The sequence below is a fragment of the Desmodus rotundus genome, chromosome 5, assembly GCF_022682495.2.
Source record: "Desmodus rotundus isolate HL8 chromosome 5, HLdesRot8A.1, whole genome shotgun sequence".
Lineage (NCBI taxonomy): Eukaryota > Metazoa > Chordata > Mammalia > Chiroptera > Phyllostomidae > Desmodus > Desmodus rotundus.
In genome coordinates, this window is record NC_071391.1 from 13,075,036 (window position 1) to 13,096,753 (window position 21,718).

Below are 21,718 nucleotides of genomic sequence, written 5' to 3' on the forward strand. Positions count from 1 at the left end.
GTGTGTGCACACACGAGACTGGGCCTGGGGGCCCTCGGATGGCCGTGATTCAGCAGAGCCTTGTTTCAGGTTTGGGCCCCACCACTTGTTTGCTTCTCTCTTAAAGCAGGGGCCCCCAACCCCAGGGACTGTTAGGACCGGGCAGCACAGCAGGAGGTAAGCTTGAATGTGATGTGCCTGGTTCATCCCGAAACTATCCCCCTCCCTGGTCTGCGGGAAAACTGTCTTCCACAAAACCAGTCCCTGGTGCCAGGAAGGTGGGGGACCGGTGTCTTAAAGGACTGATCTCTTAAGGCTGTTATAAGGATCAATGGCCTTAGTGCTCTGCCAGGCACATAGTAGGTCTTTGATAAATACTGAACTTATCAGGCATTGTTACAGTGGTGTGTATTGTTGTTACTGTCATCATCACTCAGAAGGATCTGCCACACTGCCGACTGCTTTTCCGCGTCTGGAGGACGCTGAGGAAGTAGGCTCTGCACACTGAGTCAAGTGGCTGCCAGCGACGAGAACTGGAACCCTGCGGTGACCTGAGCTGAAGACACCACGGAAGGAAGTGCGGGAGAGACACGTATGCGGGCACAAAGGTGGAGTGGGCAGGGGTAGGAGAGGGACATGTGCCGCGACAGGAGCCACGTGGGCCCTGGAGACTCACCTGAGTAGTAAAACTGGATCTGGAAGGCCAAGAGGAAATCTGAAAAAGACATCAGGCAGTCCACGGCATCATCCATGAGCACAATCCTGCGGGGGAGAGAGAGAAAAATGAGTGAGAGTGTGAGTGCGCCATTCCTGGGGCTCTAGTTTCCCTTGGGGCAGCAAAACATTGGGAGAAGGCCCCCCAAGACAAATTCCTCCCAGTCACCTCACTGCTTCATGGGGTGGGGGGAGCTCTGCCACCAAACTGAGCTGACCACACCACCAAGGGCAGGCTCCCAGTCCGGTCTCTGTGTTACCAGCTCGTGGATGGGGTGCGAGGAGGGAGGAAAGGGGGCTGGGCAGCAAGGAGAGGGTACAATTGTAATGCAGCCAAGACCTCTTTTCATAGACTTCAGCAGTAAACCCTTTCATCCTGCAGTGAGGACCGTTTAGTTCAGAATAAATACAGCTGATCAGAAAAGGCAAAAAGAACAGCCAAGAAGCTTCAAAGGGTCTTGGCACTGGCACTGGGATTTAACAAGCTGCTGAGGACCCGAAGAACCACAGGCACCTCCAAGCCCGGGACACTGGGCAGACGAGGGTACCGAGCTCCCGGGGACTCTCCACTTAAGAGGGCAAGGAACACGACGCACCTTGTGATGTCGCAGTGGCCCCTCTCACACGCTGACTGCCTCCTGCTTTTCCTCTCTCTAGTTCTTCCCGCTGCACACCCCCCGCGGGAAAAAAACTACCAAAGGGATCAGACCAAAGCAGTATTCATACTCTACTCAGGGCCTCCTCAGAGAGGGGACAGGAGGGAGGGACGTGGGCATTTGCTGGGCTCCGTCCAGGTACCAGGCAGGGTGCCAAGCTCATCTACTGAAAGGGTGCTGGGACCCCATCTATTTCTGACGGGGCCCATCTGGCTTTATCTTTACATTTAAACAAAGTTTTATCTTGCTTTCTTGTGTATTTTTCTAACTCTCTCCCCACATCCCAGGGTCACAGGGTGCCCACACTGGCAGCCGCACCAGCCCCAGGGAGAGCCTGGGCAGCTTGTCTGTGGGGAGGGCCTTCCCAGAGAATGTAATGTGGGCAGCCCCCTGGCCACCCCCCAGAGGGAGGATGGTTCCTGCATCTCGTCTTTGGTGGTGACAGTGGTAACCAAGGGCACAGGTGCACCATGACTGAGTGCCTGCTTCCTGGCGGGCATCGCCCCAGGAATTTGGCCTGTGCGAAGTTTTCCCCGCAACAGTGAGGCAGGACTCGCTATCGGTCCCACGTCACAGGTGAGTAGACCAAGCCCCAGAGACGTTAACTGCTCAAGCCACAGAGCTGGAGAGTTTGCCCTACCACAGGCCGTGTGCTTTCCATTAAGTCACACTGCCTCTTTAAAGCACAAACACTCACCTTTATTGCTTAGTTTCTGCGGGTAATTTCTATTCTTTATTTTCACCTATATCTGAAGGCCTAGCTGTTTCCCATGTATCTCTTGGGGAAGAAAAAAACTGCCCTAACTACCAAGAGTTGAACATTAAAATTCTAGCTGGAAAAATTCAAGGCCAGAGGGTGGGAAGACGCAATGCTGATGAGGCCCACAGGAGGGCGCCCTGGTCCCGCCATTAGTGGTTCCTGGGACGGCGTGCCGGGCCACAGGGGAGTAGTCACTCCTGTTTCTCATAAAGGCAAGCAGAAAGGAACAGAGAGGGCTGAAAGCCCAGATTCTATCTGCATGGGCCAGGAGAGGAAGAGAGGCAGAGGGCAGGCAGAAAGTGAGCTCTCCCAGACTGCGGAGGGAGGAAGAGCCACCAACACCTCAAAGCGTTTCCATTCCTGGCTCAGCAGAGGAGTCCCCAGAGAAGAGCCGGTGAACTTTCCTTCCTGCCCCACTCCCAGGACAGCGAAGAACCCGAATGGCCTGCAGTTAATTACTAAGGAAGAGCGCCAGGCTGAGAACGTCCCCAAGCAGGAAACCACGAAGGGGAGCCAAAGCCTTTGAAGATGTTCCTTGGCTTCTCTTGTTTATCAGCAACCTGGACCCAGTGCTCCTGTTTATAGCATTTATCTCCATTTACTATTTCCTAATTTATCTACTTGTTCATTTATCTAATTTATCTATTTGTTATATTGCAATATAACTTGAATACCATAAACCCGCCCTTTGGAAGTGCGCACTGTGTTCGGTGTTCTCACAAAGTTGTGGGACCATCCCCACGGTGTGACTCCGAAAGCGCTCCTGAGATGGGCCCTGCACACGCCAGGACTTCGAAGGCAGCTCCCGTAGGCAGCGCGCCCTCTCAGCCAGAGAGAGGACCAGAGGCAGCACACGGGGCTCACCCTCCCAGGCTCAGAACTGGCCTGCAGGCTCCCGTCAGGGGCTGTGTGAACATCAGGGCCCTCTTCAAGACGCCCGGGGGGCTGAACAGGAACCCAGGCGGCAGGGGGCCCGTGGCCCACCAGTGTAAGGGCGGTGGTCTCTGGAGCAGGGTGGCTGTGTGCGCCCCGGTCTTGACCCCTGCTCCTTGGTGGGCTGAAACTTACAGCGGCCAGGTGGCCCAGCAGGGTAGCTGGGGGAGGGTGACGGTGGCAGGGGCTTTCTTTCTGAGGGACTGTGGCTGTGTCCCAGCAGCGTGCGTGAAAAGGATGAGGGGTTTTCTTGATTGTAAGCAGTGAGACGCTGCCGGAAAAGCCACTTGGATCTTAGCTTTCGTTACCAGTGACACCCCTACTACCCTGCTCAGCCAGAACCCGGGAGTCCTCCTGACACCCTGGGAACTCCCTCGCTTGCCCACCCACAGCAATCAATCACCAAGTCCTATCAGACCTACCCCTGACATTTCTCTCGTATCCATCTACTTTCCTCCACAGCCACCATCCACCGCTTTAAAAAAATTTCTTTTTATTTATTGATTTGAGAGAGACAGAAACATGGATCTGTGGTCCACTTATGTATGCACTCACTCGTTGATTCTTGTATGTGCCCTGACTGGGGATGGAACCTGTGACCTTGGCGACTCATCAGGATGATGTTCTAACAGGCTGAGCTGCCTGGCCAGGGCTCCACCCCCACCCCCACCTCTTTTTCCTGGACAACTAGATGCCCTCTTCCCGTTTGCTGCAACCACTCTGGCCTGCTTCTAATTGAGCAGCCACACTGGGGTCAGAAAGATCTTTTTTAAGATGCAAATTCGACCACTTTACAACTCACAGGCTCCATGGCCCTTAGAGCAAGTCCCTACTACCCACATGCTCTATCCTCTGTCCCCTCCTCCTGGCTCCCAGAGGCCACAGGCAGTGACGCTCACCATACTCTAGCCGCTCCGACCCTTTGGTTCTTCCCAACGCCCCCTCCTTCCTCAGGCCCCACAGACAAGCCAGTCCCTCTACCTCTAATGCACCCTGCCCTCAGGCCCCTCTCCTCGCCCACCCGACGCCCACTCACCCTGCAAGGTTGCAGCCCATGCAGCACCTCTCTGGGGACCCTTCCTTATGCCAGGCTAGGGTCGGCCTCCCTGCTATGGGCTGGCACCGTGCGGTCCCGGCTACCTTCCTCACACTGTTCACATGTGTCTGTGCCCCAGGACTGCGAGATCGACCAGGTGACAACACTGCCTCTCTGCTGCCTGACTCCAGGGTTCGGCACGGTACAGGCACAGAGCCGTAACTCGGTATGTGTTTGCCGAGTGCAGGAAAGTGAACAAATGGGTAAGAGCGGCCACAGTGCCCTTTCTTTCCCCCAGGCCGGGGAACATCTGGACACTATACGCAGCTGTGGGTGGCCCACTGAAGAGGAATGAACCAGAGCCACAGCACGGCGGGTCAGGGTGGTGGAGAGTCTGCCGACCGTGATACCGATGACTGCATTTAGTCTAAGGAGGTGCAGGCCGGGGGCTGCCTCTGAGGGGATGCCACAGGGATCTAGTGTCCAGCTCCAGAAAACTTTTTCGAGCTTCTCAGCTCTGGGACTGTGGCTGCTTTGTGAAGGAGTGAGCTTCTTGTTGCTGGAGATACCCAAACAGAAGCCTGAGAAGCCATGCACGTCCCACGATATGAAGGAGCCCTGCCAGCCCCGCCAGTGTCGTCCCCAGTGTGGACGGAACTAAGGGCTTCTCCCGGTGGCCAGCCTGGCCCTGCTGCGGAAGAAGTCTGCTGTCTGGAGCACTGTGGCGTCAGGCAAGTCTGGAAGACTTAGGAGAGTGACTTCAGAAACATGTGCTGCGCACCCATCTTCAAACCAGTGCTCTGCACTGTAGGGGAAGGCAGGAAGGGGGCTGGCTTTCCAGGCCCGTCTTTGCCTTTGGTGACAGGGGCAGCCCCATACCCCACAGGCAGCTAGCTCCTTCACCCTGAACTCAAACTTGTCCCCACCCCAGAGGCCTCAAGAAGGACTCTCTTGGAGAGGAGGTCATCCACATGTGCTGTTTTCCAGTTGATGGCAGTTGGCTCAACACCCCTTCCTGCCAGAGGCCTTCAGCGAATGTGCCAGCTGCTTCTGACACCTGGAGGAGCCGGGCCGCCCCTGCTTTGAAGTGGAGCCAGCATGGAGCTACTGCCAACAGGAGTCTGTACAAATCTGTCGGGTCGTGGAGGGATCCTTGCAGGACATGCCTCCGGCCCTGAGAGAGGGACGCCAGGGGAGAAGTGAAGGCGCTTTAGTCCAGGCTGGCTCTGGGCAGAACCTCGTGAAGGGTGGAGCCCAGCGCCAGCGACTGCGGTGGAGAAAGGGCACTTGACAGGGTCCGAGCTGATCCTGAGGGGATGGCCGTTCTCGCCCTCACTCGCTGACCCACAGCAGCTGGGATGGGCTGGCTGCTGGGGGGTACATGGGTGCCCAGGAAGCAACAGCCCCCAGGCTGAACCCACTGACTGGCCACTTTCCTATTCACCCCTAAAGGTCAGAGCTCCTGGTCTAGTGGCTCAAGCTGCACCCATTTCCTGGAGTTCTGGGTCTGCAGCCCTGGGATCAGATCCCAGCTCCAGCGATCACTGGCCAAGTTACCTTTTCTCTCTGAGCCGTAATTTCCTCATTTGTAAAGAGGAAAGATAATCATCGTTCCTGTTTCCCAGGATGCTTGTGCAGAGTCAGTATGATGATGTACTGCACCTAGTGCATAATGAGTACTCAAAATAAGTGTAAGGTAGCTTGTTTAAGGTGCTGGAAGAGCTCAAAATAGCAAAGAAAAATATAGCTCAGAGGAAGTAAGTGCTGCCAGCACCCAACCAGGCAGAGGCTCCGGGGCGGAAGCGATCTTGTTTCAAGTCCACTGCTGGGGGTAGCCAGCCCCAGCAGGGGCCAGAAAGAGCCACCTTCCATGCCTGCTCTGTTGGTTGGGGGTCACATGGCCGGTGTTCTTCCCAAGTGCAACTGAAGGGTGTCCCATCTGCCTGGGCTCACAGTGCACCTCTGCAGTCGTGTTAACGTCAGAGCTGTGAGTGAGAATGACCCGCACTCTGGCTACTTCTCTGGGCGGGAGGGACAGGCTGTTGTCAAGCTTCCTGGGAGACGCCTCCTTTGGGTGGCCTTCTTCTGGCTTGGGGGGAGGCACCCACGTGCTGTACAGGCTGCCACAAGTCCAGGCCCCTGCTCTGCCCTGGCCCAGCCTGCACCTCCAAGGGACCCCAAGTGCCCCCGGCCCAGTGGTGCCTCAGAGAAGCCGGACCGGAGTGCGGGCAGTGGACGAGGAGGGAGGCGGCTACTCTTCGTCAGGGGCTGCCCTGTGAGCACCCTGCGGCCGCCATTTCATTTCCCTCCCATGTTGGTCCTGTGAGCTGCGCTCCGTGTCTTCACTGAGCACACGGGTTCGGGGAGGTTCAGAAATGGGACCAAGGCCACCAGCTGCATGCGAAGGGCTGCAGTTCAGACACAGGTCCCTCGGACCCTAATCACTTCCCAGACCGGCTGCAGCTGCACCAGGCACGCAACAGTGGGCTCTGTGCTTTCCCGTGGCCGTATCACCTTCCTGCCACTCTTGGAGTTTGTTACAGTGCAGACCCACTGCCCTCAGGAGGGCTGGAAGCTTAGGTCCCAGTGATGTTCCATCCAGCTGATGGCTTGGAGGACCCAGTTCACCACTTAAACCCATTCCTGGCCCCTCCAAGGAGCCTTATAGCCAGGGGAGAACTGTTCCGCACTCTTAGGGTAAATCCAGGCACAGCTCGCTTCATTGCGCTTCACAGATGCCGCATCTTGTACAAATTGTAGGCAAGATCCTCCACTAGTAAAAGGATTAGGACTTGCTTCATTGCAATACTCACTTTACTGCAGTGGTCTGGTACTGAACGCACGATATCCCCAAGGTGTCCCGGTACCCAAATCCAACGCATGGCTGTGAACTCAAACTCCGGGCCCACTGGCTTCTCAAGTTCTTCTCGGTCATCACTGCTGAAAAGCCTGGCTTCTTCCCAGGCTGCTGACATCCCCTACTGCTTTTCCTCCCACCACTCCCTACCTGAACCCGACCCATCCTTTTCGTTTTCAATGAACTATTTAAAACCTCAGAAAATCACAGAGAATAACATAACAAACACCTGTGTACCCATTAGCCAACTTTATCAAACCGTAACATTTTCCACCCTTGCTTCCATTTTCAAAAGCTTTGTAAGCCATTACACACCCCATTCCAGCCGCACGTGAACCCCTCCCTCCTCCCTCCGCCCTCCTCCTCAGGGATCACCTCTGACACTTGGGTTCAGCCCGCGTTTACTGGAACACAGGGGCTAAGCATCCCTCTCCATGTCTTCGTACTGCTTTCGCTCACAAAATACCTATATTCTTAAAACGTTAGGTAGGTTTTTTCTTTGCTTGATTTCAAATTCTGTGTATCATTCAGTAACTTGGTTTCTTGTGACTTCTGGATTCGCATATATGAGTATGTCCCTGTGTTCACTTCAGCTGCTGTGCAGAATCCCACTCTCTGAAGGTGCCACATTTTGTCCTTTGTAATGCGGGGCACACGCAGCTGTTCCAGTGGCAGCTATTGCAAACAGTGCTGCATGTGTCCTTGCAAGCAGGCACACTTCTGGAACCCTTTAAGATTTGCCCCCATTGCTTCAACACGATTGTAGCAATTTACATTCTCAGCAGCAGCTTGTGAGAGTTCCAGCTGCTCTGCATCCTCAGCAACACTTGGACTGTCAGACTTTTCCATTTCTGCTAATCTGGTGGGTGTGAAGTGGCATCTCGATCTTAATTGGCGTTTCTCTGATTACTAGTGAGTTTGGGCATGAAAATATGCCCACATGTTTATTGGCTGTTAGGGTTTGCTCTTCCGTGTATTGCCCATTCATATCTTTGGACTGTTTTTCTACTGAGGTCATTTATCTTCTTCTATTGATTTGTAGGTGTAACTTATAAAATACTGAGACTAAAAGTTCTGCAGACTAATTTGTTGTTATATACATAACAAATATCCTCTTCTAGTCTCTGGCTTGGCCTTTGACTGGTTCAGCACTTGCGCTGCTGTGGCCAGGGTTCACTTTGTTCTCGCTTTGCCCTCAGGAAAGTCTTGCATCCTAGCTGACATTTCTCCTCCCTGTCGACTGCCAGCTCCACGAGGCAAGGACTTTATTTTGTCCACTGCTCTGCCCTCGCACCTGAGAGCGTGCCTGGCACATGACAGGCACCCTCAACGAACAATGACTGAGCAAACCAGTGAAGTTTTGTTTTCGGTCAAGTTTATCAATCTCGTCCATTGCACTTGGGCTTTTGTATCTTTTTTAAGAATTCTTTAACTACCTGGTGGCCCTAAAGACACTTTTCTCTATTCTCTTTTTAAGAGTTTTGCATTTCACACTTTGGTCTGTAATCTCTGAAACTGACTTCTGGTTATGGTGTGAGGAAGGGATCTGCCTGCACTGTGTGGGAAAACAGCCATTCACCGCCACTTGCTGAATCACTCCTCTCCCCGCTGCTCTGCAATTCCAGCTTCTCGCACACCCAGTTCGTACACTCGCATGGGTCTGTTCTGGCCCGTCCAGGATGACCCCTTTGTCTGTCCTCACTCCTATAACATACTGTGTTAATTCCGACGGCCTTATAATACTGTCTTGATAGCTGAGAGGGCATGTTCGTCTATTCCTAATCCTTTAGGTCCCGAATTCAACATCTCTTCCTCATGGAAAAGCCTTTCCCGAGTCCGCAGGCCAGGCTGGGTCTCCTGTGTGTATGTCCTAGAGCACCTAGCGTTTCATTTACCTGGCATTGTCTGCTCTGTCAGTTAGTATGTTCCTTGAGGGCTGGAACAACACCTGTTTTGCTCACCGTCACAGCCCCTCCACAAGCACCGTGACCGGCACATAACAGGCATTTGGGGAATGAAAGGATGAGGAAGGAAAGGACGGCGTTTTGGAGAAAGACCTTTTGGGGCAACAGTGATACTGTTGGATGGCGAGTCAGCTCTGGGGAGGAAAGATGTTCCTGTGCAGAAAGATGCTGCGGGGGAGAGACGTAAAGACACTCAGATGGCACACAGGCGTACCCTCAGTGCACGGTGTGAGGTCCGGCAGACAGCAGATGCTCAGTGAACATCTGAAAAATAAATTATAGGGATTAAACACACTTCCCATTCGCTAATTATGATGTTTAAAAATAGGTACTCTATGGCCCTGGCTGGGTAGCTCAGTTGGTTAGAGCATCAGCCCAATACACAAAGGTTGTGGGTTCAATCCCTGGTCAGGACACACACAAGAATCAACCAATGAATGCAGAGATAAGTGGAACAACAAATTGATGTTTCCCTCTCTCTAAAAAAAATCAATTAAACATTTTTAAAAACAAAAATAGGTAATATATTTTGAGGGTTATATGAGAAGTATTTTACATGCATTATATCATTAAATCTGAGAGGCAGGTGCTATTTTTATTTTCATCTTACAGATGGGGAAACTGAGGCTTAGAGATGTTGCTCAGTGTCACAGGCCAGTCGGTGAGGGAGCTGGGATTTGAATCCAGGGCTGTCTGTTTCTAGGACCCAAGTCCTTCACCATGAGGAAGCAGCTGAGTGACTCTCTGCAACGGGGGTGAATTGCAATGCCTAAAACTAGATTCTTTAGCCGTCTGTGTGCTTTTGAAGCACTGTATGTATTCAGCACATAACCATAACAAAGGAGATTTTCCTATCAGACAAAAGCTACTCACTAGGGAATCAAACCTTCGGTGAGAGAGACCTGAGTTAAATAGGTGGTTTAATAAGCCCTGCAGGTGATTCTGATGCGCAGCTTTAAATCTTCACCCTCGGAGTGCAGCTCTCCATCCCCGTGTCACTGGGCCTTGAGTCACAGGTATGACGGTCCCCTTGGCCCAGCTGGGAGGCGGCCAGAGCCAGCAGGCTAACCACAGGCAGTCCTGTCGTACCCTACTCTTTGTCACACGTGATTTTCTGAGTGTTGTGTTGTGAAAAAGGCCAGAAAGTATTGCCTCGGGGAATCCAGGGACTTCTCATTTATATTAAAAATCTTGTTATAATAATAATGCCAACATTATTTTAACAGCAAGAAACCTCTTTATAACACGTCTACAACATGCTAAGCAATCTATATATATTTTTTGCTGAAATCTTACAACCATCCTATCATTTAGGTACATCATCCCATTTTACAGCTGTGACAACAGGGTGTAGGGAAGTTAGGATAGATCCCCAAGGTCACCCAGTTAATAGGGCACAGGTGGCAGGTACACGCAGGTCCTTCTAACCGAAGTGCCTGTGCTCTTATAGGTCAGGGCTGTAATTTACGCAGTGCCAGGACTTACTTTAAGCACATAACATGCTTCTTCAACTATTACAACTCTTATTATTACTCCCACTTTACAACTGAGAAAAGTGAGGCTCAGAGAGGTGAAAGACCTTTCCCAAGGGCACGGCTGGTAAATTATGAACCAGGAATCGAACTCAAGAAGTTTAGCTCTTGCAGCACTAAGGAAAACAGTATGTCAGTTCCCCCTAAAATTAAAGCTAGAACAACCATACGATCTAGCAATTCCACTCTGGGTGATTATCTGAGGAAAACGAAAATACGAACTCGAAAAGATATACATGTCCTCATGTTCACTGCAGCATTGTTTGTAATAGCCTAATAGTGGGAACAACTTAAGTGTCCATTGATGGATGAATGGATAAAGAAAATGTGATTATATCTCGAGAGAGAGAACATACACAACGAAATATTGCTCATCCATAAAAAAGAATCAAATCTTGCCATTTTCAACAACTTGGATGCACCTCAAGAGCATTATGCTAAGTAAAATAAATCGGTCAGACTTCTGGTCAAGATGGCGGCAGAGGTAAAACAGCTCACCTCTTTGTACAACCACATCAAAATTACAACTGAAATGTAGAACCACCAGCACTCAGTACCATCAGAAATCAAGCTGAATGGAAATCTGACAACTACGGAATTAAAGAAACCACATCCATTCAGGCTACTAGGAGGGGTGGAGACATAGAACAGACTGGTCCCACATCCACATGTGGTAGATAAAAATTCAGGAGGGATGTATTGGGAGCGAGGAGTCCCAGCCCCAAACCAGGGCCCCCGGCCCAGGGTTCCAGTGCCAGGAAGATACGTCCCCACAACTTCTGGTTACGAAAACCAGTGGGGATTGAATCGGTGGAAGAAACTCTGGAGGTGCAAGCAGTTCCCCTTAAAGAGCCCACACACGGACATATTCAGATTCACTCCTTCTGAGCTCCAGCACCAGGGTAGGAGCTTGAAAGGCACCAGTGGGATACAGGGAGGGACTGAAGTGTCTGGCATCAAGGCAAGAGTTGGGGGACAGTTTTCTCCCAGATAGAAAGGTGAGCAGAGGCCACTGTCCCTTTTCTGAGCTTTCCCTGTACAGAGCCACAGAGCTGGCAGGCAGACGCCATATCTGAGACTCCATCAACCTGGCTAACACTGGTTGCCCTGCCCTGGAGATCCCCTGGAACTCCATCCCACCAAAATTACAGGTCCACCCAAACTGTTAACTGTGACTTTTTCATGTGAATGGCTGGTCTTGGCTCATGCTTCACAACTTCCTACATCCTATCAAACAATCCAAAGCCGGCCTCAGTGAGCCCCCAAGCTCTTGCTAAGTGGCCCCAGGCCTGCCACTAGCAGCAAACACCCTAGATTCACAGCTTGGCTTTTCCTGGGACTGTCCAAGCCCAGCACAAATAGCAGCCATCTCAGAGTGCTTTATAGCTCAGGCAGGGTGACCCAGGGCAAAACACAGGAGGGGGCTGATCTTGGCTTACACAGCCCAGGAAACACCAGGGCCTGCACACCCAGTGGACAGCTACAGACCATGTTGAAGCACCACCACCCTGGCCCTGCACAGCTGATCCTCCACGGAGGGTGGATGTTGGTGGTCAGTGGTCAGGCCAGTCCTTGCAGCTGACTGGCTTGGGGAAATCCCTCCAATTGACCTGCCAACAGAAATCAAGGCTCAACTACAAGAGGAGGGTGTACCCAGCCCACAAAGCAAGCTTGTACAGCAAACAGATTGGTGGGCTGCCAGAGGTGGGAGTTAGGGGGTGGGTGAAATGGGTGAAGGTACAAAAGGTACAAACTTCCAATTATAAAATAAGTCAAGGGGATGTAATGTACAGAATGGTGTCTATAGGTAATAATATTGTATTGCATATTTGAAAGTTGCTAGGAGAATAGATCTTAAAAGTTCTCGTCACAAGAAAAAAAACGTTCTAACTAGGTGTGGAGACAGATCTTAACTAGACTTACTGTGGTGATCATTTTTGCAATATATACAAATATCAAATGATACTATACACCTGAAACAAATATAATGTTACATGTCAATTACACCTCAACAAAAAAGACACCATCAACGACGACAAAGGAGTCTGGCTCTCACTGCATGGTCTGAACCACTGGGAGAGCCCCCAGGCCCTGAGGGACGGAGACGGGGTGCTGTGGTGGCCATTTGGGAACAAAGTTACTTAGCGACTCCCACTGCTGTGGGGCTGTGTGAGGCGGAGAGGACCCCTGGCTGGGCGCTGCCACGGAGTTTGTTTGTTCTTTCCTGTGTTTCCAGCTCACACCTGCCGCCCCAGGGCCTGGTCACGGTGCTTGCAACACGTAAGTCAGGTGCATGTGGAGATGCCATGCCCCTGGACAGGCTCCAGTGTAAAGCTGCCTGGGGATCAGATTCCTTCACACACATCATCACAGATGGGAGTCTCCTCCCGCAGCCTGAGCGAAGTGAGCCCAGCGAGGGGACAGGACGGGCAGGGCCTCTTCTGGCAATAGTAAATGCCTTCAAGGCCTAGCCGCCCCCATCTGCCGGGCCAGTCAGAGGGCTGGGCTTGTGGGGGGGGCGAAGTTGGGATCCTGAACAAAATGAGAATAGCTTCTACGATCAGTGCGCTTTCTGGGATAGGCACAATTCTCTACACACACACCAGCCTGGGCGGTATTTGGGAACGGATGGCCTGGGAGGTGGGGCGGACACAGAAGCCAGATGCTCACACAGAAGGAGAAAACAAACTCCCCCAGTTCTGCATTCACCTCTAATTCTGCAGTCAGTATCCTGAGCGTTACCCTAGCCAGGGGTGTCCAATCTTTTGGGGTCTCTGGGCCACACTGGAAGAAGAGGAGTTGTCTTGGGCTACACATTAAATACACAAACACTAATGAAAACTGATGAGCAAGAAAAAGTTTTAAGTAAGTTTACAATTTTGTGTTGGGCCGCATTCATAGCCATCCTGGGCTGCATGTGGCCCGTGGGCCACAGGTTGGAAACCACTGCTAGGCGTTTTGTTTTTTACGCTCACATTCCCATAATTCCCTCACTCTGCTGTTGGCCTAAGCTGGCTGCAGTGCTTCCTCCTCCTCCCACTGAAAGGTCGGAAGTTTCAATCAAATAGTAGGCCTCTTGGTGAGGAGGGGTAAGCTTCTGGCCACAGTTAGACAAATATCACCAGAAGCCCTTGGTATCATTAACTGTAAGAATCTGTGGATAGAGGATTCTATTCCTTCTACTCTAACCCACAGTACTGACATATATCAGATTGTTTGGAAGGATCTGGGAGATGGGCGGGGCAGATGCAAAGCTGTGGCTGCTGGGGGCTGAAAATTGTACAGAAGGCTCGCCCTCCTAAACTCACCCCCTGCATGTCAGGGGCGGGAAAGGAGCACAGTGATGGAAATGTAGGTGATGTGTCACAAAGTGGGGGCAGGCAGTAGCCCGTACCCAAGCGATCCTCTTCCAAACTAAACGTCAAGCTTCTTGAGCGGCAGGATCTCTAACTTACTTGTCACTGTGTTCCGTGTGTATAAAATAGCTCCTGGCACAAAGCCGGCACACGAGAAGTGTTCCATGATGTACCAACACATGCTACAACGTGGTGAACCCTGAAAACAGGCCAAGTGAAAGAAACCAGTCACAAAGGACCATATATTATATGGTTCTATTTATTTTAAATGTCTAGAGTTTAAAATAAATGGCAAACTTACAGGGACAGAAAGTAGTTTAGTGGTTGCTTAGGGCTGGGGACGAGAAGGGGATTGGAGAGTAATGCTAAATGGTACGGGATTTCTTTTTGGCCTTATTAAAATATTCTTAAATTGACTGTGGCAATGGATGTGAATATATTTTGTGAATGTACTAAAAGTCATTGAATTTAATTACATGGGTGAATTATATGGCATCCAAAATGTTGTGAAAAAAGAAAAATTTGATGAATATAGAAATGAATGGACAAATGAATGTAGGATATAGTTTCTGACCTTTGTCCTTAGTTCCTTGGGACCACGGACTATTAGAACCACATTAACTTTCAGACCAGGGATGTTTACTCGCATGCTGGTTCACTCGGGAGACGTTACCGGAGTGTCTAGAGTGGGTCTCGGTGCTATGCCAGGTGACAGTGGCCCGGCAGCAAGCGAGACTGCAGGACGCAGTGGGTCCTCACCCCCTGTGCACACGCATGCGTGCACACGTACGGGTCCTTCTCTGCAAGAATTCTTTAGGGATTTTCTGCTTACAGCCAAAGCTGACTTTTTATTATTCAGCTATGAAGAAACTGTAGCTAATTTTTATATTTAAGTCCAGTTCTTAAGAATGCTGAGTTCTCTCCCTACCGGCCCCCCCTCAAAAAAAAATTTGGGTCTGAATCTTAAAGTGATCTGATACCAAAGGAGGAACCATTCATTGGAAATTTGAAGCTAACTCTGCTTGGCTGCTTTTAAAATATAAGAGATAATCTCCCACACCCTTTTCAGCAAAGGGGGTGGGGGTGGGGTGGGGAATCTAAACCTCCTTTGGATAGCAGAGTAAGTTAAAATTATAAAACCTGAACTGCAGCTTTTACCAGTGATCAGTTGCCACTGCAAAAGGTAAGTATCCATTGAACAATGAGGGAAACAAAACCCTATAAAATTCTGGGTGTATGATCACTAAACAGGCTTTGCACATGACCAGCAAAATTAGTATGAGCTGTGAACTGCAAACAGGCTGCCCCGTGCGAGGCTGCTGTCAGTCGCTGGCAGCAGTGGATTTCCCATCCTCCTAGTCAGCCAGGGGTTGGTGGCTCACGTTAGGAGTGAGAGGGTTCTTGGTGTAGTGTGGCCCCTGCAGCTTTGGTGTCAGTGGGTCAAAGCACCAAGCAGAAATGATGTCATGAAGTGTGAGGAGGTTGACAGCAAAGTCTCTGGATTCAGGTGAACCTGAGATTGTTTGTTTACTTACTTATCTCCTCATCTGATGACATGCTTTATTGATTTTTCAAAGAGAGAGGAAGGGTGGGGGCAGAGAGAGAGAAGCATTGATGCGAGGCAGAAACATTGATTGGTTACCTCCTGTACTCGCTCTAATCGGAGATCGAACCCACGACCTTGGTGTACAAGACCATGCTCCAACCAACTGAGCTATCGGTGAGTTCAGGCAACATATTTAACCTTCAGTTTCCTCTTTTCTTAAGTTTTTAAAAAAAATTGTGATATATCCGTTTATTTTTCTGTAAAATGGGAAGTAACTGTTTTCATAAGGATTAAGTGAGATAAGGTAAATGAATTTAAATGAAAGAATGAAGGTAAATGCGCTCATTATGATTTAGGGAAGCTGGGCATTTCAAGAAATTATTATTAAGGTTTTACTTTTTTAAAAGCAGCTTTAGGTTCCCAGCAAAGTTAAAGGGAAGTTACAAAGATTTCCAGTATAATCCCTTTTCCTCCACATGCATGACCTCCCCCATATTAACATCCCCACCAGAGAGGTGCGTCTGTTACAGCTGAGGAACCTACACTGATACGCTACATCATCACCTAAAGTCCACAGTTTACATTACCGTGCACTCCGGCTGTTATGCCTTCTCTGGGTTTGGGCAATGTATAATGACATGTATCCATCATGGACACTGTAATACAGGCATACCTTGGAGATATTGTGGGTTCAGTTCCAGACCAGGTCAATAAAGCACATACTGTAATGAAGCACGTCACATGAATTTTTTAGTTTCCTAGTACATATAAAAGTTATGTTTACATTATACTGTAGCCTATTACATGTGCAATAGTATTATGTCTAAAAAAATCAATGTACATATCTTAATTTAAACTGCTTTGTTGCTAAAGAGTGCTGACCATCACCTGAGCTTCAGCGAGTCAGTCTTTTTGCTGGTGGAGGGTTGCACCTTGATGGCGACGGCCGCTGACTGACCAGGGTGGTGGTTGCTGAAGGCTGGAGTGGCTGTCGCAGGTTCTTAAAATAAGACAACAGTAGAGCCTGCCACTGCATTCGACTCTTCCTTTCCTCATGAATGGTTTTACCCACAGTAGAACTTCTTTCAAAATTGGAGTCAATTCTCTCAAACCCTGCTGCTGCTTTATCAACTAGGTTTATGTTATATTCTAAATCTTTCTTCTGTCATTTCAACAATCTCCACAGCATCTTCACCTGGAGTAGGTTCCATCTCAAGAAACTGTTGTCTTTGCTTGTCCACAAGAAGCAGCTCTTCGTTAAAGTTCATCGTGAGACCGCAGCAGTTCAGTCCCATCTTCAGGCTCCGCTTCAAATCCTCGCTCTCGTGCTGCTTCCACCACAGCTGCAGCTGCTTCCTCCACGGAAGCCTCGGGCCCTTAAAGCCATCCACGAGAGTAAAATCAACTTCTTCCAAACTCCTGTGGATGTGGATATTTTGACCTCTTCCCATGAACCCAGAATGCTCTGAATGGCACCTAGAATGGCACATCCTTTCCAGAAGGTTTCCAGTTCATTTTGCCCAGATCCACCAGAGGAATCACTGTCTATGACAATCTTAAATAACACTGTTTGAAAGTCAAAATTACTCCTTGACCCATGGCCTGGAGAATGGATGTTATGTCAGCAGGCACGAAAACAGCATTAATCTCGTACTTTTCCATCATAGCCCTTGGGTGACCAGGTGCATTGGCAATGAGCAGTAGTATTTTGAAAGGCATCTGTCAAAAATAATCTCAACAGTGGGCTTAAAACATTCAGTAAACCGTGTTGTAAACAGTTGAGGTGTCATCCGGGTTTTGTTGTTCTATTTACAGAGCGCAGGAGAAGTAGAGTTAGCATAATTCTAAGGGCCCTAGGATTTTCAGAATGGTAAATGAGCACTGGCTCAACTTAAAGTCACCAGCTGGATTAGCCCCTGACAGGAGAGTCAGCCTGTCCTTTGAAGCTTTGAAGTCAGGCACTGACTTCTCTCTGGTTGTGAAAGTCCTAGATGGCATCTTCTTCCAGTAGGAGGCTGTTTCATCTGCAGTGAAAACCTGTTGTTTAGTGTAGCCACCTTCATCAGGTAACTTAGCTAAAGCTTCTGGATAACTTGTTTCTTTCCTTAAACCTCATGAACCAACCTCTTCAAACTTTCCTGCAGCTTTCTCACCTCTCAGCTTTTGTTGAATTGAAGTGAGTTAGTCTTGCTCTGGATGAGGCTTTCTTTGGCTTAAGGGAATTCTGTGACTGGTTTGATCTTCTATCCAGACCACGAAAACTTTCTCCATGTCAGCAGTAAGGCTGTTTTGCCTTCTTATCATTCATGTATTCGTTATAGTAGCACTTTTCATTTCTTTAAAGAATTTTTCCTTCACATTCACAACTTGGCTGTTTGATGCAAGAGGCCTAGCTTTTGGCCTCTCTTGGCTTTTGACACTCCTTCCTCACTAAGCTTAATCATTTCTATTCTAGTTTTTGATTTAAGGCGAGAGATGTACAACTCTTCCTTTTACTTTAATACTTAGAGGCTACTGTATGGTTATTCACTGGGCAAACTTCAACACAGTTGTGTCCCACGGAATAGGGAGGCCCAAGCGGAGGGAGAGAGATGGGGGAACGGCTGGTTGGTGGAACAGCCAGACCACACACAACACTTACAGCAGTAACGTCCAAGATCACTGACCACAGATCACCATAACAAATATAATGATAATGGCAAAGTCTGGCATATCGTGAGAATTACCGAAATGTGCCACAGAGATACAAAGGGAGCAGATGCTGTTGGAAACACGGTGTCGGCAGACTTGCTCAACTCACAGTTGTCGCCAACTGTCAATTTGTAAAAACACAGTATCCATGAAGCGCAATAAAATGAGGTGTGTCTGATAGAGTATTTTCCTAAAAATTCTGTTATGACACTGTTCAGAAAACAAGGGGGTTTTTTGGTGGGGTTTTTTTTTTTTTTGCTATACTTCCATTTGCTACCTTAGCTCAGGTTTTGTGTTAAAAGTTAATTGAGTGCATAGGGGAGTGGGAGGGGGAGAGAGCGGGGAAAGGTACAGAGAATAAACAACATAAATGATAGGTGGGAAATAGACAGGGGGAGGGTAAGAATAGTGTAGGAAATGGAGAAGCCAAAGAACTTATAAGTATGACCCATGAACATGAACTATAGCGGGGGAATGTGGGAGGGAGGGGGGTGGGCAGGATGGAGTTGAGTGAAGGGGGGGAAATGGGACAACTGTAATAGCATAATCAATAAATATATTTTAAAAACTAAAAAAAAGTTAATTGAGTGCATAGTCCAACTATTTTGATTAAAAATGTGAATGACAGTGAAACCAAACACAGAAATTCGGAGGTTCTAACTATTTCTGCCAAGTCTTCCTGGTTCTGGAATGATCTCGAAAACCTTTTTTTAGCATCAATAATACAATGTATCCTTCCTTCAGCTGGGCTTTATCACCTTCATGCCTCTCTAGTTTCCAACTCCAACCCCTTCCTCACAAGTTGCTGCCAACCCTTGCCTCTTCTTTTCTCAGAATATCCTCTGGGGGGTTTCCAGTGTGCATACGTGTGTGTGTGTGTGTGTGTGTGTGTGTGTTTGCCTCTTTACTTTACCACCCACCGACTCTATCTGCAGACCCTAAGGCTCCCCACAGAAACCACAAAGGATTGTTTGGCTTCCGTATGGATGCGCAGAAAGTGAGTATTACGTTTTTGGGCAAATCCCAAATAGACCTCTCTCCAAATGCCAGTTTCTTTCCTAATGGTTTTATTCTTCCCTCATGGTTTGTTTATACACAGTTCAGCTTTCTCTAAAAAGCCCTGTCACACAGAGGGCTGAGCTGGCTTCGGGAGCCCAGGGGACATACCTGGCTGCTTTCTGCGTCAGCTCCAGTGGGAAATCCGGGCACAGCAACTGTAGCAAACAGTGGTACTCTCTCATGGTCAGCAAGTCTGAAGTGGGAATGGAGAGAAGCATATTAGGTCTCCGCACGGGCACTTACTGGTCTTCTGGGTCATTCCATGGGTTTCAGACCAGAGCTGCTCTTCCAAAGGTAAGAGTTAAGGGTGTGCTAGCTACTAACCTCCAGGGGAGGGATTTTCAGATCAATATTTATACAAAGCTTTTCCTGGGTGGGAGGCACCCAGGCCCAACATTTTAGCTAAAGGAGCTTCACTGGTTTGAAAAATGGCAGGGGGAAGAGGGAACGAAGGGTACCTTCATCGGCCTTCTTAGTTTACTTTTCCTTGTGTATAAAAATCGGCAGGAAGGAGTCATTTAAAGGCTGGTTAAATCTGCTGAAATTCTCTGGCACAGTAGCAGTCACTACAACATGCCCAGAGACCATCCACAGAGTATCTGGAAGCAGTACTACGGCAAACTCAGTCTCGCGATGTATGGAGGAGAAAGCAATGCAGCAACCCACAGACCATATTAAGCTATCACTCAGTGTTATGCACACTGGCTTCTTTTTGATGCCTGCACACAAATCTGGTCATTGTATTATATAGTCAGCCAAGTTGGTGGCCCAAGATGCGCAGAAGCAGTGCTTTGGGAGACAGAAGCCAGGGTGAGGCTCTGTGGCCCCGCAGAAGACCCAGCAAGGCAAATCTCAGGAAGGTTTGTAGGACCCCAGGGGAGAGGAAGTACACTGATGCTTAAAAGTTGTTTTGGTACTGCATGTACTAAACCAAAAGACTTTATATTGGCCACACAGCAGCAATTCACAAGTAGTATTCCACAAGCTAAAGCATTTCAAATATGGAACGATGTGCTCACGGTAAAGCAAGGGCAAGCAACCTGGAAGCCAGCCTAACTGGGGGAGTGAGTATGAAAAGGGAGTCCAAAGGGCACAGCCACATTTGGGGAATGAAGATGATCAGAGGCACTTGGTTTCTTTGGACCTAAGTTAGCCCAAGCCACAGGAATTCAGATCTCCTGCCCCTGCTGGTTCGGTTGATGCTTTTCCAAGACAAAAACCCCAAATCCCCAGGGACAGGCCTGGGTTCCTAGTACTTTTTCATCAAAGCTCAATTCAAGGTGGGGGCACGGAGTTAAACTAACCACACTGCCAAAGTCAGGGACACCAAGGAACAGAATCAGCGTCAATGTAGGTCAAAGGATCAGGATGGCTTTTGTGGCCTTCGTCTTGGCCGCAACAGGGTGTGTGCTTTCCTCTCCTCGCTGGCCTGACCCGGGCACGGCCTGATAGGGGGTGTTATTCTTCAACAGGAGGAGTAATGGCCACTCGTGTTCTCACTGATTCAGGGTGAGGGGCAGGAAAGGCAAAGGGAAGGGAGAAAAGCCACTGAATCTAATGTGTTCCCATTTTAATCTCACTCCAGAACTCCCCATATACGTGTAGAGAAGTGATTTCTTGAGGGAAGTAAATAAAGGAAAGTTCTACCTTTGAATCGTCAGTGCTTTTCCAGACTCAACTTTGGTGGATATACCTGATATCACTCTTGGAGGTGGGGGTCAAAGTGTCTCAGAGGAATTCACATTTATCCCTGTAATTACCTACCAAATATCCTTGGGAAGATAAACAGGGTGAAGGAGAAGCGGGGGTGGGGAGGGAGGGAGAGAGAGAGAGAGGGAGAGGGGGAGAGGGAGAGAGAGAGAGAGAGAGAGAGAGAGAGAGAGAGAGAGAGAGAGAGAGAGAGAGAGGGAGAGAGAGAGAGTTATGTAATGCCCAGATGTAATCAAGGACAATGCAGGGAGTCAATCTCCTGGTTCCAGACCCTTTGGGTTCTTAACCTTATTCTAACTCATGTACTTCAATTCTTGCTTCCCAAAGACAGAAGAGTGAGTTACAAAAATAGCTCTGTACTTCTCTACTGTAGTAACAGTCTCTCAGAAATACTAAATACTTCAGAAAAACAGGGTACCTCCTGCCCACCACTTCTGGAACTTGACTTTCCCAAAGGCAAAGTAAGGAAGATAGTCAGATACAGACATGAAAGCAAGCCAGGCGAATAAACAACTTGTGCCACCCTAATTGTGTGTCTATTAAAGTAGTGGTTAGATAATATTAAGGCTAGGCAATCTCCATCAAGGGCATCTGTCACTTGGAAGCAATCCTCGGTCGCACAGTGGGTGGGTGGGAGAATGGTGCGGGGAAATGGTGAGTGGTACTTGTCCCAAAGTCAGAACAATGATGAGCGAATGAGAGCTACCTCCTTGCTGTCCCACGGGCTAGAGTTCAAATCTTGGCTTTGCAATTTACCAGGTATGCAAATCTCTCTAAATCTCAGTTTCTCGTGTATACAGTAAAAATGGTGATGCCTACCTTTCACGGTTGAAATCAAGATGAAACGAGATGATGTCTATAGAGTACTCAGCAGAATGTCTAGAAGACAGTAACCCCAAACAACGAGAGTTATTTTGGTTTTGTT

General features: G+C 49.1%; 1 protein-coding gene across 2 annotated transcripts in view; it reads right to left on the reverse strand.

Annotated features, from left to right (window-relative positions):
* CSTPP1 (centriolar satellite-associated tubulin polyglutamylase complex regulator 1) overlaps positions 1–21,718 on the reverse strand; it is a 156,194-nt gene that overhangs the window by 5,411 nt on the left and 129,065 nt on the right. For both annotated transcript variants that reach the window (XM_024558873.3, XM_053924201.2), the window contains exons 4-5: positions 19,192–19,276; positions 656–741 (exon numbers count right to left, since the gene is read on the reverse strand). In XM_024558873.3, the coding sequence (XP_024414641.2) occupies positions 656–741; positions 19,192–19,276 (171 nt within the window). The remainder of the gene's footprint in view (positions 1–655; positions 742–19,191; positions 19,277–21,718) is intronic.